Source organism: Colobus angolensis, unplaced genomic scaffold, assembly GCF_000951035.1.
Source record: "Colobus angolensis palliatus isolate OR3802 unplaced genomic scaffold, Cang.pa_1.0 Scaffold202, whole genome shotgun sequence".
NCBI classification, from domain to species: Eukaryota; Metazoa; Chordata; class Mammalia; order Primates; family Cercopithecidae; genus Colobus; species Colobus angolensis.
In genome coordinates this window covers 3,607,451-3,623,586 of record NW_012115178.1, presented here as the reverse complement: position 1 = coordinate 3,623,586, position 16,136 = coordinate 3,607,451, and the positions used below count along the sequence as shown (strand labels likewise).

Genomic DNA, 16,136 nt, shown 5'->3' with positions numbered 1-16,136 from the left:
GCCAGGATGGTCTCGATCTCCTGACCTCGTGATCCGCCCGTCTCGGCCTCCCAAAGTGCTGGGATTACAGGTTTGAGCCACCGCGCCCGGCCTTCAAATCTACGTACTTTGATAAATGCTAGATGAGTTAACTCTTCAAGAGAAAATATATTTGTCCGTATTGCATTTTCAGAATTAAAGGTAATAGTAGATGCTACATCAAGGCTTGTATTTCCCCTTTGAGGTATTGCTTTGTAGTAAGAATATTGTATACTGATATGTGTTTATTCAGTAGTCCCAATAGCTTAGTTGTAGTAATTAAACAGTGTTTTCCATATAGTGGTTGTTTTCTGTTTGGGCTTAACTCTCACATTAATATATTTTAAAGCTTTATACCAGAATAAGGAAAACTTAATTATGTTTATTTAAAATTAGAAAATAATTATACTGGGCCAGCCGTGGTGGCTCATGCCTGTAATCCTAGCACTTTGGGAGGCCTGGGTATGCAGATCACCTGAGGTCAGGAGTTCAAGACCAGCCTGACCACTGGTGAAACCCTTCTTTACTAAAAATACAAAAATTAGCAGGGCATGGTAGTGGGCGCCTGTAGTCCCAGCTGTTCAGCAGGCTGAGACAGGAGAACTGCTTCAACCTGGGAGGCGGAGGTTGCAGTAAGCCGAGATCACACCACTTCACTCCATCCTGGGTGACAGAGTGAGACTCTGTCTCAAAAGGAAAAAATAAATAAATAAGCACTGAATAAAATTTATAAGTATTGAGCTGGGTGCAGTGGCTCAGACCTGTAATCCCAGCCCTTTGGGAGGCTGAGACGGTTGGATCACCTGAGGTCAGGAGTTCAAGACTAGCCTGGGCAATGTAGTGAAACCCCATCTCTACTAAAAATAAAAAAAATTAGCTGGGCGTGGTGGCAGGTGCCTGTAATTCTAGCTACTGGGGAGGCTGAGGCAGGAGAACCGCTTGAACCTGGGAGGCAGAGGTCGCAGTGAGCCGAGATCATGCCATTGCACTCCAGTCTGGGCAACAAGAGCGAAACTCCATCTCAAATTTTAAAAAAAGTTTTATAAGTATTGGACACTTATTGGGTAAAACTTTTTACCTGATTAAGAAAACATATTAATAATAACATATTAATACTTTTTTCAATGACATTACATAAATTACAGCTATATAGGGTCATAAATAATCCCAAAATTCAAGTGTGAACTAAAATGGATCTCAGTAGATTAAAGCACAGTATTTGGGCGAGTTCTTTAAGATATATTTTCATCTAGTATTTGAATAACTACTGAATGTGTGAGCTTCTGATGTAGTAGTTTTGTTTTCTGTATTACTTAGATAGTTGATTTTCTTCTTGTCAGATGCTAACATCAGAGAAGTCGGCCTTGAGGGGGCATTATTGATCTTACTAGACAAAGAGACAGATGAGAGATTATGCCATGATATCAAAGAGACTTTAAATTATATGCTTACATCTATGGCAGTGGAAAAACTCTCCCTGTGGTTAAAACTTTGTAAAGATGTACTTGCTGCATCAGCTGGTAAGTATTGGTCATTATCAGTTAAAATAATAAAATTGAAATTGAAAACTTCACATAAAATTGTTTACCACTGAGAATTCATCAGACTTGTCTAGCTGGATTCTGATTGTCTGATTGTTGCTTTTCTTCAAATGAAGATTGTATTTCTAGTGTTTTAGAATTCTCTTTAATTTGAACAATATAAATCCAATACTTAAACCTGCTTTTTCCCTTTGGCCATCTTAGATGACTTTCCTATATAAAGCAAACTAAAAAGTAGAGTTATTTATGCTCTAAAAGGTGTGACTTGATTTATATCGTCTCCATCATTTCTTTTCATACATGCAATAAATATTTGAGACCAGGTGTGGTGGCTTACCCCTGTAATCCCAGCACTTTGGGAGGCTGAGACAGACAGATTGCTCAAGTCCAGGAGTTTGAGACCACCCTAGACAACGTGGAAAAACACCATCACTACAAAAAAAATTTTTTTTTAATTAGCTGGGCCTGGTGGTTCACGCCTGTGGTCCCAGCTACGCAGGAGGCTAAGATGGGAGGATTGCTTGAGCCCAAGAGGCAGAGGTTGCAGTGAGCCAAGATCATACCACTGCACTCCAGCCTGGGCAATAAAGTGAAACCCTGTCTCTACATACATACATACATTCATACATACCCACCCCACCCCTCGCACCATATGAAATTACTTAGTCACCATAAGAGAAAATTACACAAAGTTAAGACATTTTGAGCAAGCCAGTTTCACTACATACAATAATGTTAATTTCAAGTAGTATTAGAAAACAGTGTTATTACCTTAATGTCTTTAGTAATACAAGATAATTGTTTATGAGAAAGTATATTTGAATATTTAAAATTCGTATCCTTGGGATAAGAGAGAAAATAAATGAGAGGAAGAAAGAAGAGAAAAACCAGTTCTTTTCTAAGAACTGTACATAATTTATCTGATTTAAGCCTTTAACCCATCCTATGCATAGGCAATTTTATTCTATTTTATAGGAGAGAAAATAGGCCTGGAGAGGTAACCTGCCTGAGGACATAAGACTGATTCAGTCCTACACCTACATAACGTTTAAAATCCGCAAGCTTTCCACTATACTTCAGTGCTCCCAACTCAGTTGCCCAAGCCTTAGAATTTAATGTAGCTCTCATGTCTGAATTGTGTGATAGGAGAAAAGTTAAAATCAAATTCCTGGAATGTTTTGTATTCTCTCCTCTGTCTATCTTCATTCTTATTGGTCCCCCTTCCAATAATTTACACTGGCTGTTTCAACTATTACGCTATACATATTTTATTTTTCTAATTTTCTCTTCTGTTCCCCACTACTCAAGAAATTGCAAGGACTTCTTTAAAAGAAAATGTCGCCTGAGCCCAGGTGTTTGAGGGTGCAGTGAGCCATGATTGTGTAACAGAGCAAGATCTTGTCTCAAAAAAAAGAGAAAGAAAATATGTGTGTGCATAGAATAGACTGGTTACATTTTTCTGGTGTCTCACTTATCTTTTTTAAATTTTGCATTCATACTCCCTGAGCTCCCTGAGCTCGCTCAATTTTATCTTACCATTAATTCTTCATCTTCTGTGGTTTGGCTCCATACCTTCTCAGGAAAACACCTTCCAGTCTCTGTTAACTTGACCATAACTTTATTTGTGACATCTTTGGTATTCTAACATGTAAAAAAATATTGACATACAGGATAATGCAAGAAAACCAGTTTGGTTTGTTTCATAGCATTAGTTCCATTTTCAGTTGTTAAACAGTTTGTAAATTTAACAGTTAATAAGTAGAGGAGATAATTCACTACTCGGTGACTCCAGCTATCAGTACAATTTTGATACTGTAATGATAGCAATGAGTCTATCCTAAGAAAAATATTTTCAGACAATTTCAGTGGATTCAGGAACCTCCTGACATTCATGCAAGGCTCCAGTGTTAAAACAGCCTTCCTAGTGTATCCCACCCACACGCCCTACTAGAGAATTTTGAGTCTCCTTAAGTACATCCATCTGCCTGCAGGGGATTGATAATTATTTCAGTATCTACTATTGTGTTTGTTTTTTACTTTGAGTATAATTTGACAGCTTCGTCATTTTGACCTGGAACAGTTGTTACAGTGTCTCCTTTAGACAACTGTAGTTGTCTGTAGTTATTAGACCTAATTATTTGATGTTACGAAAAAGATGATTGATCAGTAGCAATTGATAATTGAGCAATTCTACTCTGAATTTGGAGTCATTTTTGTGTTCCTTTTGATATATATATCTTTCAGTTGATTATAATTACATATGTTCTTCTTTAATAAAAGATTGTACAGCTATAACTTGTGTGGATACAATGCAAGAAGAAGGAGATAAAGGGGATGATGCCTCAGTCCTGACCACCAGACACGATGAAAAATCCCATCCTTTTACCAATCCTCGATGGGCTACTAGAGTCTTTGCTGCTGAGTGTGTCTGTAGGATAATTAACCAATGTGAGAATGCTAGCAGTGCACATTTCGACATTGCTTTAGCACAAGAAATGAAAAAAAAAGATTCAAGAAGTAAGTGACGTAGTGATGAAAAGACCAAATGATATGTGTAAAAATGCTGTCTGCTTATGGTTTTATTATTTTAAAAATGAAACTAGCCAGACAAAATGGCTCATACCTATAATCCCAACACTTTGAGAGGCTGAGGCAGGAGGATCACTTGAGCCCAGGAGTTTGAAACCAGCCTGGGCAATAATGAAATGTTGTCTCTATTAAAAAAATTGTTTTAATTAGTGGGGCATGGTGGCATGTGCTGATAGTTCCAGCTACTCGGTAGGCTGAGGCAGGAGGATCACTTGAGCTCAGGAGTTTGAGCTTATAGTGAGCTGTGATCACATCACTTCATGTTTAAATATGTTTTTAATGGTTAAGCTTCTTATACTGGTATTCACTTTAATGAGCATGTGCAATGCATTAAGTTTGTAGAAAATAATTGGTTCTTGGGAATTAGTATGAACATTTACTAGTTCTCAAAAATTATTTCCTGGTTTGTAACTTGGGCCAGTTTTTGCTTATAGATTATTTTAATATCATAGATATTATAATCTGTTATAACTAGAAAACATTTGAACTTTTCTCAATGTTAAGTAAACCTGATTGTAAGACCATGTTGATCACCTCTTACTGTTCAACTGTATTATTTTTACCTATTTATGTTTGTCTTTATGGTTTGATGTCTGATTTTTTAAATTCACTTAAGCTAATATGTTCAAAGATACCATATATATTTGTTCTTTTTTTTTTTTTTTTTGAGACAGCATCTCGCTCTGTCACCCAGGCTGGAGTGCAATGGCATGATCACAGCTCACTGTAACCTCAATCTTCCGGGCTCAAGCAATCCTCCCACCCCAGCCTCCTGAGTAACTGGGACAATAGGCATATACCACTATCCCCATCTAATTTTTTAATTTTTCTGTAGAAATGAGATCTTCTTATGTTTCCTGGGCTGGTCTCAAACTTCTGGGCTTAAGTGACTCTCCTACCTCAGCCTCCCAAAGTGCTGGGATTATAGGCATTAGCCACCACACCTGTCCACAGTGCATATTTCTAAATTCCTTAGAAGTGTTCTTTACCAGACAAAAGAATTTCAAAGCAAAATGTTGCTGTTGCCAGTCTGAGTATGAATTAGGTATCTCTGGTTTAATTATTTTTTAAGTATGCATTTATTGAGTCTCTTGTGAAGAGCACTATGCTAGATACTTACAGTTGCAAAATGTACATGCTATACTTACTGATTCCTGTGCTCTCAGTTAAAGTTGTAGTTGGCATTTACTAAGATATGTTGATTTCTTCTGTTAAATAATTTTCTTATATCTCTCCACAGGAGATATATTATACCAAACAATGTGTTGTAGGAATTAAAGGAATTCCCATTTATCATTTCTGCAGCTAGAAATGTTTTTTATACTCCCATCATTTGTATATTTGGCAATATATGTAAAAATAAGATATTGTAGTTCATATAAAGAGCCACATACAACTTTTTTTCAAAGGAACTTTACGTCTTAGCTTCAACTTGACATAAAGAGAATAAATTTCTGCTTAATTAATCAAAGCCCAAAGTCTCCTCTGTACCAACTAATGTACTTTTATCATAAAATCTGAACAAAATTGTATTGAAGATACTATTAGGACTCTTAAAAAATGCTAATTCTGCCCTGAGTAGCTATAAATACTTACTAGCTTTGGGACAGTTTTTTTGTGTGTATTTACAGTGTCCATTAAATCCAGCTTTAAAGTCTGTATTTAACAAACAGTAAAAACAGTATTTCAAGTCAGAGGTACTTAAAGTCTAGGTTATAAAATTAAAGGAGGAAAAATTATCACTTAATGTAAGTCTTAGTTCCAGCACATTTTTTTGATATTTTCTAATCTTTTTTTCTCCCGATATGTTTTTTAATCTTATAGATGACTTTTTGGTGCTGCATCTTGCTGACTTAATTCGCATGGCTTTTATGGCTGCCACAGATCACAGTGACCAGCTCCGTCTTTCTGGCCTTGAAATGCTGTTAGTTGTTATTCGGCGATTTGCAACTGTTCCAGAACCAGAGTTTCCAGGTCATGTGATTCTGGAACAGTATCAAGCCAATGTAAGCACTTTCTGTTAGAGAATTTTATTATTAAATACACAGATAAAAAGTCTGTGAGGTCAGGCACGGTGGCTCACGCCTGTAGTCCCAGCACTTCAGGAGGCCGAGGCGGGTAGGTAGCTTTGAGCCTAGGAGTTGAAGACCGGGCAGCATGATGAAACCCCATCTCTACCAAAAATACAAAACTAGCTGGCATGATGGTGTGCACGGGTAGTCTCAGGCTGAGGTGGGAGAATCACTTGAGCCTGGGAGACGGAGGTTGCAGTGAGCTGAGATTGTACCACTGCACTCCAGCCTAGGTGACAGATCCAGACCCTGTCTTAAAAAAAAAAAGTCTGAAACTGTCTGAGGATAAGAAAGTTAAAAAATAGAAGAAGAAGAAGAAGAAAGGGGGAAAGAAAAAGGAAGAGAGGGAGAGAGGGAAGAAAGAAAGGAGGAAGGATCTGTCCATGAACTGAATTGGGAGATCACTTCATAAATGAGTATGTATCTCTGCTAACATATCACCAGTATAATCCATATATAGAAAGTACATGTGTTTGAAGAAGAAATCTTTCAGTTAATATTTTATAAAGCTTCAAGTAAAAGCAAAGTACATAAAACATGTCTTTTGGGCATGGTAGTATGCCTGTAGTCCCAGCTCCTTAGAAGGCTGAGGCAGGAAGATCACTTGAGCCCAGAAGTTCAAGTCCAGTCTGGGCATCATAGGGAGACCCCCATCTCCACGAAGGGGGAAGAAAAGGCCCTATTAAAGAAAACAAAAACAAAAAAAATTGAGTGTTTTATAACTTTAAAGGTTAATTTTCGGGGTAGAGGAAGGTGAACACTGAGACCAAGGGCTAAAGCTGGGAGACTGAAAAAATGCAGACCACCAGGGTACTACTCATTTCTCCAGCTCTGATCTGCTGTTGTACCAGGGGTCTAATCAGGCCTGTGTCTGCCTCCTTCTTGAATAGCCCAGAAAATTCATCTAAACAGCCTTCCTACAGCAACTCCCCGCTCCAGGTGGCCAGACAGGAGTTCCAGGCCAGTGTTGTCTCCCGGGACAGTGACACAGCAGCCAAGTTTATTGGTGCTGGGTCAGCTGCAGTTGGTGTGGCTGGTTCAGGGGCTGGCATTGGAGCGGTGTTTGGCATCTTGATTATTGGCTATGCCAGGAACCTGTCTCTCAAGCAGCAACTCTTCTCCTATGCCATTCTGGGCTTTGCCCTGTCTGAGGCCATGGGGCTCTTCTCTTCTGTTTTATGGTCTCCTTCTTCATCTTCTTCACCATGTTAGGCTCCGTGGGGGTCACCTGCCTGTGCCTGCAGCTGCAACTTCACACCATTCCTGGTGCTGGGGTGTGCTAAGCTTTACCATTAAACACAGCATTCCTCTAAATAAATAAATAAAGGTTAATTTTCATGATATATATAAACTCCTTCATTTATTTTCTAGACTTAGGAAATCATTCAGATGTCTGTGAGGTTTTTGTTGTTGTTGTTTTTGAGACAAGGTTTTACCCTGTTGCCCAGGCTGGAGGGCAGTGGCATGATTTTGGCTCACTGAAACCTCAAATAACTGTAACTACAGCCACACGCCACCATGCTCGGCTAATTTTTGTATTTTTTTGTAAAGACAGAGTTTTACCATGTTGCCCAAGCTGGTCTCAAACTCTTGGACTGAAGTGATCTGTCTGCCTCCACCTCCAGTGTGCTGGGACTACAGGCATGAGCCACCAGGCCCAGCCTAAGGATTCAGGTTTCTATTACTGGTTTTGTAATCTTTTTAACTGATTATTTGACTGGTCCATTGAACAATTTAAGAAGAACAAGGAAGATAACAAAATCATCAGCTGTCTTGTAATCCTTTAACAGCATTCATCCAAGGAGATCTCTCTTTATTATTCAGAAGCAACTTCTGATGGCTAGCAGTTAGGGAGTCCAGAGCAGTTCATCAGTTGATTAGTGGTCTTTTTCACTTTGTTCAGCTAATACCAACATATGCTTAGGGACAAAGCAAAATGAAGGGATTAAAGTTACTTGAACTATCATGTTAGAGGCCAGGCGCAGTGGCTTACGCCTGTAATCCCAGCACCTTGAGAGGCCGAGGCGGGCGGATCACCTGAGATCAGGAGTTCGAGACCAGCCTGGCCAATGTGGTGAAACCCCATCTCTACTAAAAATACAAGAATGAGCTAGGTGTAGTGGCAGGCTGGTGTAATGCCAGCTACTCCGGAGGCTGAGGCAGGAGAATCACTTGAACCCAGAAGGCAGAGATTGCAGTGAGCTGAGATGGTGCCATTGCACTCCAGCCTGAGGGACAAGAGCAAGACTTTGTCTCAAAAAAAAAAAAGAAAGAATAACTATTATATTAGAATAAAATATTATAATTCAACTTAATTAAGAGGAGCTCTGTTATATTTTTAGCCCTCTCACAATTGCAAGTGCTAGAAATACAATTAGAACTCGAGCAGAAAAGGAAAATTATTATAGGACTCTCTTAGTTGTTTCTGCTTTCTTCCACAGTGGCCTTATTTTCAGGTTTATTCTCTCCAAGTGAAATCAAGATGGCTTTCTTAGCCTACCCAGGGCCTCAGAAAGATACAGTGCTTCTTTCCCAGTACTCCCAGTGAAAATCTTGAGAGCCTTCAGTATCCCAGCATGAGTCCCTGGAGCCAGGCAATGCTGTCAGCTCCAAACCAACAATATGGATTAAGAGGGAGAGGCCGGGCATGGTGGCTCACACCTGTAATCCCAGCACTTTGGGAGAAGGCAGGTGGATCACTTGAGGTCAGGAGTTGGAGACCAACCAGCCTGGCCAACATAGTGAAACCCCATCTCTACTAAAAATACAAAATTAGCTGGTTGTGGTGGCTTGCATCTGTAATCCCAGCTACTTGGGAAGCTGAGGCAAGAGAATCACTTGAACCTGGGAGGCGGAGGTTGTAGTGAGCCGAGATTGTGCCACTGCACTCCAGCCTGCCTGGGCGACAGGGCAAGACTCTGTCTCAAAACAAAAAAAAAAAGGGAAGAGAAGATCATTCCCCAAAGGAAAAATTGGGATGTTGTTATCTAAAAACAGGGGAAGATATGCTGGGTAGACAAAACAACAGCTGTCCATAATACCTGTTATAAATAAATAATTTTAAAATAGCATTAAAAAGAGGGAGAACTTGTGCTGTCTTACTTATTGATGTTTGATATGTCATGTAATTTCTTTCCAGGTAGGAGCAGCACTTAGACCAGCCTTCACTTCAGAGACACCACCTGATGTCACTGCTAAAGCATGTCAGGTAAATGGTTAAAAGATGAAGCTTAAGAAATAATCTTGGGACGCAATCCTCCAGTTAGTATTTTTTACCAATGTTTTTTCTTTATAGATGTCTTACCATCAATCACAGCTTACACTTTTCTTCTTAAATGTAGAGAACTTACTCTTCCATTTTGATAACTGCACGATAGTCCGCTATATAGATATGTTACAATTTTTTTAACCAGTTCCATATTGACGGACACTGGATTTTTTGTCTTTTGCTATTAGAATAGTGCTATATGAGCGACCTTGTGCATAGGTCATTTCACTGGGTGTAAGCATATCTGTGAGATAAATCTCCCAAAATTGAATTGATGGATTCCCCCAAAATTGAATGGATGAATAATTAATAATTGATAGATTTTAGAGGTGTTTACCATTTAAATTTCCACCAACAATGTTATACAAGTACCTGTTTTACCACAGTCCTAGCAACATTGTGAGTCATCAAACTTTTAGATTTTTGTCTGTTCGAGACAATAAAAGACTATCTCGAGATAGTTTAGATTTGTATTTCAAGTGAGATTGAGTACTTTTTCATATACCTAAGAGCCATATAATATACAATTTTAAACCGTTGCTTTTCTGAGACTGCATTGTCAAACACTTAATATCCAACCCTAGGCCAGGTACAGTGGCTCACGCCTGTAATCCCAGCACTTTGGGAGGCCAAGGCAGGTGGATCACTTGAGATCAGGAGTTAGAGGCCAGCCTGGCCAACATGGTGAAACTCTGTCTACTAAAAGTACAAAAAAATGAGCCAGGCGTGGTGGCAGGTACCTATTGTCCCAGCTGCTCAGGAGGCTGAGGTGGGAGGATCACCTGAACCTGGGAGGCGGAGGCTGCAGTGAGCTGAGATCATGCCACTGCACTCCAGCCTGGGCAACAGAGGGAGACTCCATCTCAAAAAAAAAAAAAAAAAAAATCTAGCCCGGAATGACCTGAACTAATTACAAGCAGGACTGACATGAATAAATTAATTATAAACATAGTGGGAAAAACTAATTTTAGTCAGTTCTTTCAACTTTTATTTAATTGTACTTGGGAAATAGTTGAGTGCTTTTACTATTCAGAGAACTATGTTAAATGTTGTATGAATCTCTAATTTATTATAACTTTATTATGTGTGTTCCTGCTGTAAGCCACTTGAAATAGTTTGTGAGATGAGATAATAACTAAATAAATACACAGAAGAGGAAAAATAAATTGTCCTTAGAAAAAGAGAAATATCAGCTGGACACAGTGACTCATTCCTATAATCCCAGCCCTTTGGGAGGCCAAGGCAAGTGGCTCACTTGAGCTCAGGAGTTTGAGACCAGCCTGGGCAACATAGGGAGACCCTTTCTCTATAAAAAATAAAAAATTAGCTAGGCGTGGTGGTATGTGCCTGTGGTCCTGGCTACTCAGGAGGCTGAGGTGGGAGGATACCCTGGGCCGTGGAGGTCAAGGCTGTAGGAGCTGTGATGGAAACCCTGCATTCCAGCCTGGGATACAGAGCAAGATCCTATCCCAAAAAAAGAGAGAGAAATATCATGGCACCTGGACCAAGTGTTTTGCATTGTAGAATTAATGATGTTTTGTTTTTAAGATTAAAAATACACTGTCTTCAAAACAATCAAAAATTTTGTTGGCGTTTTATGATTTCATGGCTTCATTTCTCCATATTAATACGTCTAGAACCGTTCAATTTATGTGCTCATTAGCACTGATTTCCTTGCTTCAACCTTAGACTTCGTTCCCTTTGGAAATGCTGGCTTTTGACTATCATTATCAGCTTCCTTCCACAGGATTTCTTGAAAGCAATAGCAATATAGTCTCAGTGACTAGATTCTTGAGATGTGAGTGAGCTCTGCTGAACTCACAAGGGAGATTTTTTTTTTAAGAGATGGGTTTTTTTGTTTTTTTTTGTTTTAAGAGACGGGGTCTCACTCTGCCAGCGAGTCTAGAGGTCTGGAGTGTAGTGGCTCAATCCTAGCTCACTGTGTCCTCAAACTCATGGGCTCATGCAGTCCTCCTGCCCTAGCCTTCTGAGTAGCTAGTACTACAGGTACACATTACCATCTCCAGCTGATTTTTGTATTTTCTTTTAGACAGAGTTATGCCATGTTGCCCAGGCTTGTCTCAAACTCCTGAGCTCAAGCAGTCTGCCTGCCTCAGCTCCCAAAGTGCTGGGATTACAGGTATGAGCCACCATGCCCAGCCAAGGGAGATACTTATAATTTTAAAATATAACTTTTAATTTCTTGAAAACTAGGTTTGCAGTGCCTGGATAGCAAGTGGAGTTGTTAGTGACCTTAATGATCTCCGAAGAGTTCATCAGTTGCTTGTTTCATCGTTAACTAAAATACAGGCTGGAAAAGAAGCTCTAAGTCACTTATATAATGAAAGTGCTTCTACCATGGAGATCTTAGCTGTGCTTAAAGCCTGGGCAGAGGTTGGTATTTCTTAATTTATAACTGGAATTTTAGAAGTTGTTAATAAACACCTTAGGCCATAAACTGAAATTTACTATTTAAAATGAACTACAAATAAGTTCATTTTTAAGTTTAAAAATAATTCCAACATGTGATGTATTTATATGTTAATATGTTAACAGGTCAAGCATTTTAAAGAGTCTTCCGTAGTCTATTATCTCCTACTTTAAGCAGTGCCACTTATAAGCCAGAGAGACTTTACAGTAGCCAGTGGAAGTCAACTTTTATTGAATCCTGAATTCTTGGAAATTTGGGTTTTCTCTCAACTCTGTAGCATACAATGCTTTCTAATGGTCTTTCATAGAATGGTTTTTGAATACTAAGTAGTAGTTATTTTATTTTCCAAGGATAAAGAAATCTTACAGTAAAATGCTTATTTACTTTCCCAATAAAGAAGAAAACTATATTTTTTAATTTACTATGCAATGTTTAAACATTTGCAAAAGTAGACGTAGTACTATTTATAATGAATCTACATATACCCATCACTGAGCTTCAGCAGTGACCAAACATGACCAATCTTGGTTCACATATCATTTTTTTGGGAGACAGAGTCTTGTTCTGTTGACGAGGCTGGGGTGCACTGGAGCAATCTTGGCTCACTGCAACCTCCATCTCCCAGGTTCAAGCGATTCTCGTGTCTCAACCTCCCAAGTAGCTGGGACTGCAGGTATTCACTACCACACCCAGCTAATTTTTGTATTTTTCGTAGAGATGGGGTTTCACCGTGTTGGCCAGGTTGGTCCTGAACTCCTGACCTCAAATGATCCACTCTCCTCTGCCTCTTAAAGTGCTGGGATTACAAGTATGAGCCACCATGCCTGGCCCAGTTCACATACCATTTTAATGAAGGTATGTAATCTCAGATTTCATCTAAGAGATTAACCAACATGTACAAAGGGTTTCCTCCAGTAGAGGTATTTTAAACCTGAAAGTTGTAGAATCTTTATTTTTGTCATTATTTATCACAACCTTCATTAGGAAGTAGTTGTACCTAGATTCAATAAACTGGGTCTGGCCAGGTGCAGTGGCTCATGCTTGTAATCCCAACACTTTAGGAGACCAAGGCAAGAGGATTACTTGAGGCCAGGAGTTCGAGATCAGCCTGGACAACATACTGAGACCCCATCTCTATATAAAATTTTAATAATAAATAAAATAGGCCAGGCACAGTGGTGCACACCTGTAATCCCAGCACTTTGGGAGGCCGAGGTGGGCAGATCACCTGAGATCAGAAGTTCGAGACCAGCCTGGCTAACATGGTGAAACCCCGTTTCTACTGAAAATACAGAAAAATTAGCTGGGCATGGTGGCGCACGCCGGTAATCCCAGCTACTCGGGAGGCTGAGGCAGGAGAATTGCTTGAACTGGGAGGCAGAGGTTGCAGTGAGCTGAGATCACACCATTGCACCCCAGCTTGGAGAACAAGAGCGAAACTCCATCTCAAAAATAAGAAAACAAATAAAATAGCCTGGGCGTGGTGGCTCACACCTATAATCCCAGCACTTTGGGAGACTGAGGCAGCAGATCACATGAGGTCAGGAGTTCAAGACCAGCCTGGTCAACATGGTGAAACCCAGTCTCTACTAAAAAATACAAAAACCAGCCAGGCATGGTGGTGCACGCCTGTAATCCCCGCTACTTGCTACTTGGGAGGCTGAGGCAGGAGAATTGCTTGAACCGGGAAGGTCGAGGTTGTAGTGAGCTGAGATGGCACCACTGCACTCCAGCTTGGGTGACAGAGTGAGACTTCTTCTCAAAAAAATAAAAATAAAATAAAATAGACTGGATCTAAATCTCTGTGCTTCTGCTTAAGCTTGTTACCTCCTCATTATTTCTTCAATAAAGATAAATAATGACTGACCAATATATATCTGGGAAGTCTAGGGCAATACCATAGAATCTATAATCAGACACATTCATGTTTGAATATTCATACTGTTTTGTGTATATAGATATAAATGGCCTCACATAAGTTCATCAGTTTTGCCACCAGATTAATTTGCCCAAAACTTAGGTTTTTTCAGAGCTTTTTGGATTTTAGAGTTGTAGATAAAGGAATAGTGCATGTTATACACTGTGTTGCATACTTTAACATTCTATAATCCATGTTAAATCTATTTGTGTACACTTTATAGAGATTTAGTGATACGTTTGAATGAAAATATTTTCAGTATTTCAGTTAAGAGATGGCTACCTGTAGCCGTATGTTAAGATGGATTATTAGGCCATACCAGGCTTAGTGAGAAAGAGTGGCGTGATATAGTATTATGATTGTAAATGTGAGAAGTGGCATCATATTTACCAGATATTTGTTATCCCTAATGCATCTCATTGAAGATAGTATTTTTGACTCTTTCTACCCCAGTTTTCTGTGTGTAGTTACACAGACAGGCCTTCTTGATATCACAGTGCATTTCAAGTCCAGTATGCTCAAAGGTAAGTCTGTCTCTTCAGGAAAATATAAACATTTTATAGTACCTTTTCAGCAGATAAAAGATTCCTGTTTTTAAATTAACCTTTAACAGGTCTACATAATTGCTGTGCAAAGACATAAAAACCACAGGCAACCTCTGAAGACTACCAGCTGTTTAGAGGACAGTATCAGAAATGGATCATGTTCATCAGATGGACTTCTTGACTTAGTCTATGCAGATCTTGGCACACTAAGCAGACTCTGGCTTGCTGCACTTCAGGATTTTGCTCTTTTAACTTTGCCTTCAGAATTTGCCTCCCAACTTCCTGCTGAAGGTAAGGAGGTAAAATACTTAGATAATTCCTAGAGTGACAGTAACATATTTTCTTTTTTTTTTTGCGACAGGGTCTTACTTTGTTTCCCAGGCTGGAGTGCATTGGTGCAATTTTGGGTCACTGCAATCTCTGCCTTCTGGGTTCAGGCAATCCTCCCACCTCAGCCTCCCAAGTAGCAAGGACTACAGGTATACACCACCACGCCCAGCTAATTTTTGTATATTTTGCAGAGATGGGGTTTTGCCTTGTTGCCAGGCTGTTCTCAAACTTATGTAATCCCAGCAGTTCGGGAAGCTGAGGTTGGTGGATCACTTGAGGTCAGGAGTTCGAGACCAGCACGGGCAACATAGTGAAACCCCGTCTCTACTAAAAATGCAAAAGTCAGCCAAGTGTGGTGGCACGTGTCTGTAATCCCTGCAACTCGGGAGGCTGAGGCAGGAGGATTGCTTGAACTTGGGAGGCAGAGGTTGCAATGAGCTGAGATCGTGCCTCTGCACTCCAGCCTAGGTGACAAGAGTGAGACTCTGTCTCAAAAAAAAAAAAGAAAGGCTACACCCACCAGCAACTTGTTTTCATTTCTCCACACTGTATTATCATACTTAATAATTTTTGCCAATCTGATGGCTATGAAATATTTCATTGTTTTATTTTCTTATTTCCTTGATTAACAGTCTTTAAGTTGCTTCTTCCATAAATAATTTAGTCATAGTCTTTGCCCATCTGCTATTTGGTATTTATTTTGTTGTAAGATACAATGAATCTTTCTGAGTTTTTCTTCAAAAGGTTTAGCCTGTTAACTTCCTTACCCTTTGTTCTCAGACTCAACTTTCTTGTTTCTCCTTGCCTCTAGTTACTGTAAACACCCTACTTCCTTCCCCTCAGTTTTAATTGATAACTCACATCTGTTCCTTTGGTTACCTGTACCCATTGTTCCGAAACTGCACATCCCAGTTGCTCCACTACTGGACCTCACGTCCCCCTCCCTTCCATATTTAGAAAAATATTTACAAGTAGCCAGTCGGGTCCGCTCAGATTATACAGTCCGACCCCAGCCCATGGGGGAAGAACACAGAGATACAGATCGCATTAAGGATATAAAAACCCCCTTGTCTCCTTTGTTCCGTGTGCACTTGCGATCTTAATGGGCACGAGTGACACCCTTTTGCAAAAGTAAATTGCCTTGCTGAGGAAACTGAAATTACATCCGAGTACTGTTTCTTTTGCAGCATCAGAAATTCATTTGTAACAATTGTTTTCGGCCGGGTGCAGTGGCTCAAGTCTGTAATCCCAGCACTTTGGGAGGCCGAGGCGGGCGGATCACAAGGTCAGGAGATTGAGACCATCCTGGCTAACCCGGTGAAACCCCATCTCCACTGAAAAATACAAAAAACTAGCTGGGCGAGGTGGCAGGCGCCTGTAGTCCCAGCTACTCGGGAGGCTGAGGCAGGAGAATGGCGTAAACC

The 16,136-nt window shown here is 39.9% G+C and overlaps 1 protein-coding gene and 1 pseudogene across 3 annotated transcripts in view; both read left to right on the top strand.

The window, feature by feature from the left end:
* The window catches only part of HEATR5A (HEAT repeat containing 5A), a 126,163-nt gene that overhangs the window by 89,070 nt on the left and 20,957 nt on the right, over positions 1–16,136 (top strand). For both annotated transcript variants that reach the window (XM_011941862.1, XM_011941863.1), the window contains exons 23-28: positions 1,359–1,538; positions 3,840–4,076; positions 5,973–6,154; positions 9,360–9,428; positions 11,703–11,882; positions 14,451–14,673. In XM_011941862.1, the coding sequence (XP_011797252.1) occupies positions 1,359–1,538; positions 3,840–4,076; positions 5,973–6,154; positions 9,360–9,428; positions 11,703–11,882; positions 14,451–14,673 (1,071 nt within the window). The remainder of the gene's footprint in view (positions 1–1,358; positions 1,539–3,839; positions 4,077–5,972; positions 6,155–9,359; positions 9,429–11,702; positions 11,883–14,450; positions 14,674–16,136) is intronic.
* On the top strand, positions 6,969–7,503 carry LOC105511698 (annotated as a pseudogene). Its single transcript, XR_001001754.1, has one exon. The product of XR_001001754.1 is annotated as an ATP synthase F(0) complex subunit C1, mitochondrial pseudogene (transcript).